The sequence below is a fragment of the Cottoperca gobio genome, chromosome 13, assembly GCF_900634415.1.
Source record: "Cottoperca gobio chromosome 13, fCotGob3.1, whole genome shotgun sequence".
Classification (NCBI taxonomy): domain Eukaryota; kingdom Metazoa; phylum Chordata; class Actinopteri; order Perciformes; family Bovichtidae; genus Cottoperca; species Cottoperca gobio.
This window is the reverse complement of record NC_041367.1, coordinates 20,623,797-20,635,463: the sequence shown is the minus strand read 5'-3', so window position 1 is coordinate 20,635,463 and position 11,667 is coordinate 20,623,797. Positions and strand designations below refer to the sequence as shown.

The window sequence follows — 11,667 nt, the reverse complement described above, 5'->3', positions numbered from 1 at the left end:
GTGAGAATCTGAATGTTCATCACTTTAAATAGAGTGTCATCACTGAAAAACACTGGCCTATAGATGTTACATGTGCACTTGGACAAAGGTAATAAACACGTTTCCAGTCAAATACATTCAGCCATTCTTTTCTTTTTATGCAACTTTATATTTGTACTACACAAATTTCATAATAATTGTTATGTATTGTTGAGGTTTGGACTGTAAAGGTGTCACTTTGGGCTCTGAGTGATTGTGACGGCATTTCTCACTATATTCACTGTTTTTACAAACAACAATCGACAGACGATTAATGGAGAAAGAGAGAGAGAGAAAGAGAGAGAGAGAGAGAGAGAGATAAGCTATAAACCATTGGACTCCACCAATAACCAAAGCAAACCGGCTGTAATTGCATTCAAACCTCCAACAGTATGATTACACTGGTTGTGTGAAGATGCCCCTTTGACTCATTCAGTGAACCACGTTGTTATTAAAGCTTCACAAAGGAAAAATGGCCAATTCTGGCCGTCCTGCCTTGTATTCTTTTTTCATAAAGACAATGTATTTAAATCCCCCTCATCACTTAAGATTTACTCTAACTAATGTCACGGTCCATGAAACGGCTTCAAGTCTACTTCCTCATGGAACCTTCTTGGGCTTAAAATGGCCTTCACACTCAATCCACTCCACCTTCATTTGGATGCTCACATGGAGGGTTCAGAATATTAATCGCTATCCCAAATAAGAAAAGGCTGAGTATACGCTTACAATTAAACCTTTTTTGATACTCAAACATGCACACATCAGATTAATAAATAAGCGTAGCTTCTGTTTGATGTATGTGCTCCTTGTTTCAGGGGTGTTTATGCATTTACCCCTGTAGCTCATAATATAAAAGCTGAGCAGGAGTTGCACCTGTCAGTACTAACGGTGACAGACAGTGGTGGAAGAAGTGTTCAGGTCCTTTACTGAAGTAAAAGTACTAATACACTACAAGTAAAAGTCCTGCCTTCAAAATTGTACTTAAGTAAAAGTATGTTATCAACTAAATGTAGTTAAAGTGTGAAAAGTAAAAGTATTGACTGAGCAGTAAATGTTCCTGTCAGTGTTTATTATATGTGATGTTTCTGGATTCATGTTGCTGCTGCATTAATGTGTGTGTTGCATGTTGCTGCTGCATTAATGTGTGTGTTGCATGTTGCTGCTGCATTAATGTGTGTGTTGCATGTTGCTGCTGCATTAATGTGTGTGTTGCATGTTGCTGCTGCTGCATTAATGTGTGTGTTGCATGTTGCTGCTGCATTAATGTGTGTGTTGCATGTTGCTGCTGCATTAATGTGTGTGTTGCATGTTGCTGCTGCATTAATGTGTGTGTTGCATGTGCTGCTGCATTAATGTGTGTTGTTTGCATGTTGCTGCTGCATTAATGTGTGTGTTGCATGTTGTTGCTGCATTAATGTGTGTGTTGCATGTTGCTGCTGTGGATGTTTAAGGTTGTGCTCATTCAACTCCTTTATATCCTGTTGGTAGTTTAATCTACACAAAGCATCATATTCTATAAGATCATCATGTTTGTAGATTCTCTGTCCTGTGAGAACCACGTGTCTCTAAAAAGTCAACTTTTTATGAGTTTCTCAGTAAAACAGCTGTTTTCAGCTTTGTGACAGAGCATTTTACAGCTGATCCAGGAGGCTTTTTACATACAATATACTGAACAGGAACAGCAACTAGATGTTAGCAAGACTCGGTTAGCATGTAGCGTGTATACCCACTGACTGTGTTCATATGCAATGTGATGGAAATAATGAACATGTATCCTCTCTTTCTGTCTACCTCCACAGAGGATGATTTTTCTATCATCCAGCAGGAAATCGTCATAGTGAAGAGCTGCAAACATCCCAACATAGTGGCTTATTACGGCAGCTACATACGGTGAGCTGTCTGTCTCTTCCTCTCGCTCTCCTCTTGATCTCACATACAGGAGCTAACTCTTCTTCCATCTGCAGAGCCAACAAACTGTGGATCTGTATGGAGTTCTGTGGAGGAGGCTCCCTGCAGGACATCTACAATGGTGTGTGTGTGTGTGTGTGTGTGTGTGTGTGTGTGTGTGTGTGTGTGTGTGTGTGTGTGTGTGTGTGTGTGTGTGTATGTGTGTGCGTGCGTGTGTGCGTGTGTGCGTGTGTGTGTGTGTGTGTGTGTGTGTGTGTGTGTGTGTGTGTGTGTGTGTCTATTACTCAAGTACTGTACATTTTACTCCACTACATTTATTTGACAACATCAGTTTTTGCAGATACAGAATATTAATACAAAATCTAATCAACAAATATATTATTATGTATTATTATAGGTTAAGATGAGATAAGATGAGGGGGAAATAACAAGCTAGCACTGTATTAGGTAATAGAAATTAGCTCCACCTTAAGCAGCTGCAACAATAAAGTGACACATTAATGCATCAATAATTATAATCCAGTAATGTAATTTACATTATTTTGAAATGAGCCATTCTGCATAATGAGCCTACTTTAAGTATATTTTGATGCTAATACTTTTATACTTTTAATTAACCAAAACCAATCACTTGTACTGCACTGTGTATGCTGTAAATAATTTATAATAATTGTGTTCCACAGTGACTGGTCCTCTGTCTGAGCCTCAGATCGCCTACATCTGCAGAGAGATGCTGAAGGTAAAGTCACACTGATTATTGTTTAACTTAGGTTTTACTTTTAATAATCTTAAACACCTGAATGTTGATTATGATGTTCGAGGCACTTCTACCGTCTGTTTTGTCCTTTTTATTCTTTGTTTTCTCTTCACGGCTGAACTGGTTTTAATAGGTTGAATCAATAAAGTAAAAGCTTTTATTTTGGTGATAAATTCAGCAGTCAGTCTTATGTTACATTACATTACTGATGCTTTTGTCCAAAGCGACTTACAAAAAGTGTGTGTGTGTGTGTGTGTGTGTGTGTGTGTGTGTGTGTGTGTGTGTGTGTGTGTGTGTGTGTGTGTGTGTGTGTGTGACCAGGGTCTGGACTACCTGCATGCACAGAAGAAGATCCACAGAGACATCAAGGTGAACATGTCTCACCTTTACTCTACTTTTGTTGTCTAGTATTCAATCGCATATATTTTACATGTTTACTGTGCCATAGATAATGTGTATTTGTAATTGAAGTAGCTGACAGACAGTATCTTTGTTCTATTATCCAGTATCTTTGAATTCCAAGTTCTCAGATTTTATATCGTTATGATCAAAAAATTATTTAGAAAATGAGACAGTAAATCCAATGGTGGAAGGTAATACGTGCATTAACTCCAGTACTTAAGTACACATTTGAGTTACTCTTATCCTGTACTTCTATGTTATGCTACTTTATACTTCTACTTCACAACATATCAGAAGTACTTTTATATTGACAGCTTTTGTTACTTTTCAGATTACAATTGTTCCTCTTCTTCCTGTCCAGTGGACACCATGTTTCTCCAGATGTGTTGATAAACTGAAGGATGAAATGTTGAAAAAAACATTATTTTCGCTACAAACATGATGATCTTATAGAATATGAAGCTTTGTGTAGATTAAACTACCAACAGGAATAAATGAGCACAACATTAAACATCTTCAGCAGTAAAATGCAACATACACATTAATTCAACAGTAATATTAATTCAAAACTACATATACAATGAATACTTTCACTTTTCATAGTTTAACTACATTTAGCTGATATATACTTTTACTTAGGTAATGTTTTGAATGCAGGACTTCTACTTGTATTGTATTTTCACAGTGTAGTATTAGCATTTGGATTTAAGTAAAGGATCTGAATATTTCTTCCACCACTGGTAATGCAGCAGAACATGAACATATAATCAGGAGAACATATTTATCACACTTCAACAATCAGCCCATCAAGACCTTTATTGTACTTTTAGGGTTGACAGGTTTTTGACTTCTATCCTGGGTTCAGTTAAAGATCACCACGTGGGTATAGGAGAGTGTTTGCATGAGAAGAAGTTCCTCTGGTTGTGTCTGTGTTGAAGCTTCTCTCGCCCTCTTTTGCCTCCAGGGTGCCAACATCCTTGTGAACGATCATGGCGAGGTCAGGCTGGGTAGGTGGATGTTTGCACTGTGTGCTCTGCGCTGTACCGGTGTGGTTAAGATGAGTCACTCGCTGCATGAGTGACGTCTCAATGAACACATCTCTGCTATTATGTGGTGGTCTGATACAGCACTTAATATTCAGCTGCAAAACATTTATTCATTTACAAGCTAAATTCTTATAATAATAATAATAATAATAATAATAATAATAATAATAATAATAATTATTATTATTATTATTATTATTATTATTATTTGACTGACATTTGAATCCAGAAAGGAATAATTATTCTAGTTAGATATTCCCTCAGGGATTTAAAACACAACCATTATTAAAAATCCTAAGAAATAATTAAGGCTTCTTTTTTATTAATAAAAGAACGTAGCAGTGTGAAGTAACTGTGAAATAAATAGTAGTAATACAAAGCACACATTTCATTTCATTTACAAATGATTACAATGATTACTCTCAGAAACATGTCTTGTTAAGTGTAATTTGTTAGTAAAATTGAATGAGTGGTTATTGTGGTTATTATTTATATTTTTGTTTCCTGTGTTGTGTAGCTGACTTTGGGATCTCGGCTCAGATCACTGCCACTCTGGCCCGGCGGATGTCCTTCATCGGGACGCCATATTGGTGAGTTCAAACCCCAGAGATCAGTGTCTCTGCAGGACGCTACAGGTCCTGTAAACACCTGGAACTGAAACAATAACTGCAGGTGGCTGCGGGGAGTAGCAGAAATGTGTCACTTTATTATTAGCTTTGTCTTCTTTCCCCTCTTACTGTTTTCACTGCGCTGTAGTTTGATGAGAGAGCAGCTCTCAACAATGTTACAGTATAACTAAATATTTTGAAATCATTGAAGTCATTATATTTTAGAAAGTTTACAAAGTCATTTATTTTCAGATACTATAATTATTTTACACTATGCTCAGTATCTGTGGTGCGAATATGACTTGTTGCTGTTTCCCTGCTCAGGATGGCACCAGAGGTGGCAGCCGTGGAGATCAAAGGGGGCTACAATGAGCTCTGTGACATCTGGTCTGTGGGCATCACAGCCATCGAGCTGGCAGAGCTACAGCCGCCAATGTTTGACGTCCACCCACTGCGGTAAATACACACTGAAAGACAACGTTATATACCCGAGCATGTCTACTCCTCTGCGCACACACACACACACACACACACACACACACACACACACACACACACACACACACACACACACAGACACACACACACACACGCACAGACACACTCGTCTTACAGCTTTGCTCTCCTCACTTGAAGAAGGAAACACAACACACACTGCAGTTATTGTTTCATTTCACTAACCTGTTATAGGCCATTCATGCACGTGACTACAAACACACACAGATTCTCATTTACTGTTGTTTTGACCCTGCAGAGTCCTGTTTCTCATGTCCAAGAGCGGCTACCAGCCTCCTAAACTTAAGGACAAGTCCAAATGGTAAATAAAAACACTGTCATACATTACATTTAGTCATGAGGTCAGCAGATAGTAATTATCAATCAAGTGCAACTTCCTGGTCTTGCATTTACATCTCCATCTTTGAACAGATGTTTTCTAACTGTATGTTTACACATATGAAATATTTCAATCTGAAAAAGGAGAGAAGAAGGAAACCTTGAGTCTGTACAGGCCAACAACAAATGTTACAATGCAAGCAGTTCTTGATACAATCATCCATAATGTGTGTGTGTACTGTACATGTTTATAGATTCAGTTCCATGATATAGAATGCTACCAACACATCTCCTGTCTGCAGGTCCTCCATGTTTTATAACTTTGTAAAGGCCATGTTGGTGAGGAACCCGAAGAAGAGACCCAGCGCCTCCAAGATGCTCTCAGTCAGTACTGCCAACACATGTTTCACTTCAGCTTTATAAAGTGTCAGTTCTGCATCAAATGAAACTAATCTATAGTGAAGGGGGAAATACTAATCATAGCTAATATTTTCTAGCATGATTTTGAAAATGTAGCAACACTGATATGTAAACAAACTGTCATGAGGGACAGTTTGAAATAGATATTACACAACTTAGAGTGGCTATAATTAATATTTTCATGACAGCAACGTCTCAAACAACAATGTGAAAGTAGTCGCTTGTAGTGATGAAGGAGCTTTATAGTTCCAGCTCATTGTTTATCTGTCCGGCTCACAACTTCACTGCTTCACTCTCACCGCTCGCCAAAACTCAGCAAACACTTCCTGCTCAGCACAAACAGCAGACGGACACAGTTGGAGACGAGCTGGTGAACATAGTGCAGCAGTTAGAAGCTGAAGACACAGATTGTTGCCTCCGGAGGTGTGGAGACCATAAACTCAGCTGATAGAGAAAATATTGGACCAGGTGGACACAAGCACAGAGACTTCTCATGAATGATCATGTGGTTCTGTAACTGCTGGATGTCTAAAGAATCAATTGTTTGCTAACAAGTTCACTTAAAGGCACAATGAGGAGCCCCGACCAACCTGCCAATGCACCGTTAACGTCTCAGTGCTCCCTCATGGCAGGATTGTACAGTTCTGGAAAGGTCTGTTTGCTGGTTACATAAAAGGTCTTTAAAAGATGATGATATGTCAGTGTATACGTGTTTCCTGCTGCCCTCTATTGGCCAACAATATTAAGTATATTGCATGTTTAAAACAGTTTACCACAGCTCTGCAGACTGACTGTCATCCAGTCTCAGATTCGAGGTTTCCTTACTCTTGGCTTCCTGTAAGCTTTTACTTGGACTGGACCGTGCTGGTCTTTATCTCCGTACTGCTGCGGATAGTCTTCATCATCTTTCTCCTGATTACTTACTATTTCTGTCATCTCTTTCTCCATCCTTTGCTTCCTGTGTCTCCTCTACACCTCGTCCCCTCTGCAGCAAATGTTTTTGACCCAGCAGTGCCTGAGCCAGGAGCTGACCCTGGACCTGCTGGAGAAGTATCGACACCCTGAGAAACTGAAGTCCTGCCTGGTGACGGACGACGACGAGATGGAGGTCTTAACCACATTCTTATTAGCTCTTTATTTGATCAATGGTTATTAACATTCTAGTCAATCACGATTCATCCTTAATGTTTTCATTATAGATGAGGCTTAATGTTTTATTCATGAGATTCTTTTTTTTGCTCAAAGCTTCAACTTAATCTTGAAATTAAACTCTCCTCCCAGTGATCATAGAGCCTGATAGAATAAACCACACGTCTTCTTGCTGATTTAAGGTGGCGCTGCCGGGATCTTTGAAGAGGATCCAGTCTGTCAACAAACACAACCAGGCGGAGCGGACACACTCTGACATTACCTGTAAGAAAACACTTTCACTTTAACTACAGTATGGCGAACCTTATTACATTAAATACGTCAGATTTGTGGTTGGACGGTGAGTTTTAAGACATTTGCTTAAATACATCTTTGGTTTAATAAAGTATACATTATGTAAGAGTTATCACATTTTAAATGTATTTTTCAAATATTCCCAGCCAGCAACAAATTCTTTATCAAGTCAACAGTTTAGTGATTCATTACATCACAACAGGAAATGTGACTCTGCAGAGTAACTAAAGCTTTTAAATATTTACCTCTGAGATGTAGTGGAGTAGAAGTATAAAGTAGCAGAAAATGGAAATATCTAAGTAAAGTGTAAGTACATCTACATGTGCAGTACTTAAATAAATGTGCATTACATGCATACAGCATATATAGTAGGCTACATAAATAAAAGATCCACATGTTTACAGCAACACAAAAGTCCTTACTCGCCTTAATAAATACTTTTCTTTACATTCCTCCTGTTCTCATCCTGAAGCTGTCAGTATTACTGAATACTACTTGAATATTGCAGGCTTCACTTCACTCTCTGTTGCTCTACATTTATTGGATGATAAAAATGCTGCTGGTGACAGAATACACATTTATTTAAGTTTCTCTGGATAAGTTCACTGCAACGTTAATGTGTAATGTGTGTCCTTGTGTTCTACTGTTGTGCTTGTTGCTCAGTGCAACAGATTTGGACTCGGAGGCCTGTGAAGAAGGAATCACCAAACACAACAGTAAGTTTGATGTTAGTAGTAGTACTTCTTAGACATCCATACAATACATGCATCATATATGTTTTAAATACATATTCATATTATACATGTGTATGTATTGTATTTTCAGTATGCATGGACATGCATATAGTACTTACATAGAGCTCATGCATACATACAAAGTGTACATATAGAACTTGTACTGTATACTGTGTGTAGTAGTATGTATGAACATATTTATACACACATGCAAACACATTTATATAGTACGTACAAACAAGTATATATTTTACATTCTTACAACTTACTACACATGTGTTATGTATCTATACATACAAATATAAATATGTACAGTATATGTTGGTACTGTATATATACTTTTATAAATACATACATACATGTATTTAGTACATGCATAGAGCACACACACATACACATAGTACATACAGTACGTACAGTACACAGTGCTGTATCACAGCTAGTGATGCGTGCAGCATGTCTGCAAAGTAAATGTTTATGACCTGAAAAAATATTGACTTATTATTTTACTATATTTATTATGATAATTATGACAAAGTGAACAAGAACATTAATTTAACACAACAGACAAAGAACTGTTGGGTTCTGTCTTTTCTATTTTCTCGCTCTTAATTCCTTAAACATTGACAATTAAACTGTGTATTATGTATATGTATATAATGTATATTACTATTTATTATGTACAGTTAAGACCTTCACTGAGATCCACCGGCAGCAGCAAGAGTCCAGTGAGGTAAGAGCCGGGTCACAGACATGCAGTCACGTTAAATGTCTCACCAAAACAGCTAACCTCTTTTCTGTCTCAGGGATCAGGACTCAGACTCAGACGATGACTATGACGATGTGGATATGTAAGAAAACATCAACACCATGTTTAACAAAATAACACAGTATGTAGCTGTCATTGCTCTTTATATACAGGAACATTTAAATAGATTGCATTGACACGTTGTCTTTCTTTTGTCCACCGCAGCCCTACGATACAAGCCGGGTTAGTGAATAAACACAAATGCACACGTGTATTAATGTGTTTGTATCGTTAACACACCGCACTGAACCAGAACTCTCTCTGCCAACAGTTACAGAATGTCCGCTAATGAAACTCCCCCTCCACTTCCTCCAAAGGTGATTATTGACAAATCACTTAATCCACACATGAGTGACAGGCCTATATATTTGAAGTTAAAAAAACATATTAACAAAATGACAATAAAAACATCATGAATAGGATTTATTGTTAAAAACGGCTATTGCCTGTTAATATCATGATTATTGGATTTGATCGCACACAGGTAAAGGCATGCATTTGAAATATGAGGTGTTAACAATCCTTGCCTTTCTACATGCACGTAAATTCATTTTACAGACAATTCTTTGCATTTCTGTTGCTTTAGTGAGAGACAGTGGTGAAAGAAGTATTCATATTCTTTATGAAAAGTACTAATACCACACTGTGAGAATACTAAAAGTAAAAGTCCTGCATTGAAATCCTTACTTAAGTAAAAGTATGTATCACCAAAATGTAGTTAAAGTATGAAAAGTAAAAGTATTGATTGTGCAGTAAATGTTCCTGTCGGTGTTTATTATATATGATGTTTCTGGATTCATATTACTGCTGCATTAATGTATGTGTTGCATGTTGCTGCTGCATTAATGTGTGTGTTGCATGTTGCTGCTGCATTAATGTGTGTGTTGCATGTTGCTGCTGCATTAATGTGTGTGTTGCATATTACTGCTGCATTAATGTGTGTGTTGCATGTTGCTGCTGCATTACTGTGTGTGTTGCATGTTGCTGCTGCATTAATGTGTGTGTTGCATGTTGCTGCTGCATTAATGTGTGTGTTGCATGTTGCTGCTGCATTAATGTGTGTGTTGCATGTTGCTGCTGCATTACTGTGTGTGTTGCATGTTGCTGCTGCATTACTGTGTGTGTTGCATGTTGCTGCTGCATTAATGTGTGTGTTGCATGTTGCTGCTGCATTAATGTGTGTGTTGCATGTTGCTGCTGCATTAATGTGTGTGTTGCATGTTGCTGCTGCATTAATGTGTGTGTTGCATGTTGCTGCTGCATTAATGTGTGTGTTGCATGTTGCTGCTGCATTAATGTGTGTGTTGCATGTTGCTGCTGCATTAATGTGTGTGTTGCATGTTGCTGCTGCATTAATGTGTGTGTTGCATGTTGCTGCTACATTAATGTGTGTGTTGCTGCTGCATTAATGTGTGTGTTGTATGTTGCTGCTGCATTAATGTGTGTGTTGTATGTTGCTGCTGCATTAATCTGTGTGTTGCATGTTGCTACTGCATTAATGTGTGTGTTGCATGTTGCTGCTGCATTAATGTGTGTGTTGCATGTTGCTGCTGCATTAATGTGTGTGTTGCATGTTGCTGCTGCATTACTGTGTGTGTTGCATGTTGCTGCTGCATTAATGTGTGTGTTGCATGTTGCTGCTGCATTAATGTGTGTGTTGCATGTTACTGCTGTATTAATGTGTGTGTTGCATGTTGCTGCTGCATTAATGTGTGTGTTGCATGTTACTGCTGTATTAATGTGTGTGTTGCATGTTACTGCTGTATTAATGTGTGTGTTGCATGTTACTGCTGTATTAATGTGTGTGTTGCATGTTACTGCTGTATTAATGTGTGTGTTGCATGTTGCTGCTGCATTAATGTGTGTGTTGCATGTTACTGCTGTATTAATGTGTGTGTTGCATGTTGCTGCTGCATTAATGTGTGTGTTGCATGTTACTGCTGTATTAATGTGTGTGTTGCATGTTACTGCTGTATTAATGTGTGTGTTGCATGTTGCTGCTGCATTAATGTGTGTGTTGCATGTTACTGCTGTATTAATGTGTGTGTTGCATGTTGCTGCTGCATTAATGTGTGTGTTGCATGTTACTGCTGTATTAATGTGTGTGTTGCATGTTACTGCTGTATTAATGTGTGTGTTGCATGTTGCTGCTGCATTAATGTGTGTGTTGCATGTTGCTGCTGTATTAATGTGTGTGTTGCATGTTACTGCTGTATTAATGTGTGTGTTGCATGTTACTGCTGTATTAATGTGTGTGTTGCATGTTACTGCTGTATTAATGTGTGTGTTGCATGTTACTGCTGTATTAATGTGTGTGTTGCATGTTGCTGCTGCATTACTGTGTGTGTTGCATGTTGCTGCTGCATTAATGTGTGTGTTGCATGTTGCTGCTGCATTAATGTGTGTGTTGCATGTTACTGCTGTATTAATGTGTGTGTTGCATGTTGCTGCTGTATTAATGTGTGTGTTGCATGTTGCTGCTGCATTAATGTGTGTGTTGCATGTTACTGCTGTATTAATGTGTGTGTTGCATGTTACTGCTGTATTAATGTGTGTGTTGCATGTTACTGCTGTGTCCTGTGAGAACCACGTGTCTCTAAAAAGTCAACTCTTCATGAGTTTCTCAGAAAAACATTTTCAGCTCTGTGACGAAGCATTTTACAGCTGATCCAGGAGGCTTTTAAAA

General features: G+C 38.1%; 1 protein-coding gene across 3 annotated transcripts in view; it reads left to right on the top strand.

Annotated features, from left to right (window-relative positions):
• The window catches only part of map4k1 (mitogen-activated protein kinase kinase kinase kinase 1), a 35,502-nt gene that overhangs the window by 13,567 nt on the left and 10,268 nt on the right, over nucleotides 1-11,667 (top strand). For all 3 annotated transcript variants that reach the window (XM_029446843.1, XM_029446846.1, XM_029446844.1), the window contains exons 3-18: nucleotides 1,821-1,911; nucleotides 1,986-2,050; nucleotides 2,613-2,668; nucleotides 3,008-3,055; nucleotides 4,053-4,095; nucleotides 4,652-4,724; nucleotides 5,067-5,198; nucleotides 5,497-5,559; nucleotides 5,879-5,960; nucleotides 6,988-7,104; nucleotides 7,328-7,409; nucleotides 8,103-8,155; nucleotides 8,860-8,906; nucleotides 8,980-9,024; nucleotides 9,147-9,164; nucleotides 9,253-9,298. In XM_029446843.1, the coding sequence (XP_029302703.1) occupies nucleotides 1,821-1,911; nucleotides 1,986-2,050; nucleotides 2,613-2,668; nucleotides 3,008-3,055; nucleotides 4,053-4,095; nucleotides 4,652-4,724; nucleotides 5,067-5,198; nucleotides 5,497-5,559; nucleotides 5,879-5,960; nucleotides 6,988-7,104; nucleotides 7,328-7,409; nucleotides 8,103-8,155; nucleotides 8,860-8,906; nucleotides 8,980-9,024; nucleotides 9,147-9,164; nucleotides 9,253-9,298 (1,061 nt within the window). The remainder of the gene's footprint in view (nucleotides 1-1,820; nucleotides 1,912-1,985; nucleotides 2,051-2,612; nucleotides 2,669-3,007; nucleotides 3,056-4,052; nucleotides 4,096-4,651; nucleotides 4,725-5,066; nucleotides 5,199-5,496; nucleotides 5,560-5,878; nucleotides 5,961-6,987; nucleotides 7,105-7,327; nucleotides 7,410-8,102; nucleotides 8,156-8,859; nucleotides 8,907-8,979; nucleotides 9,025-9,146; nucleotides 9,165-9,252; nucleotides 9,299-11,667) is intronic.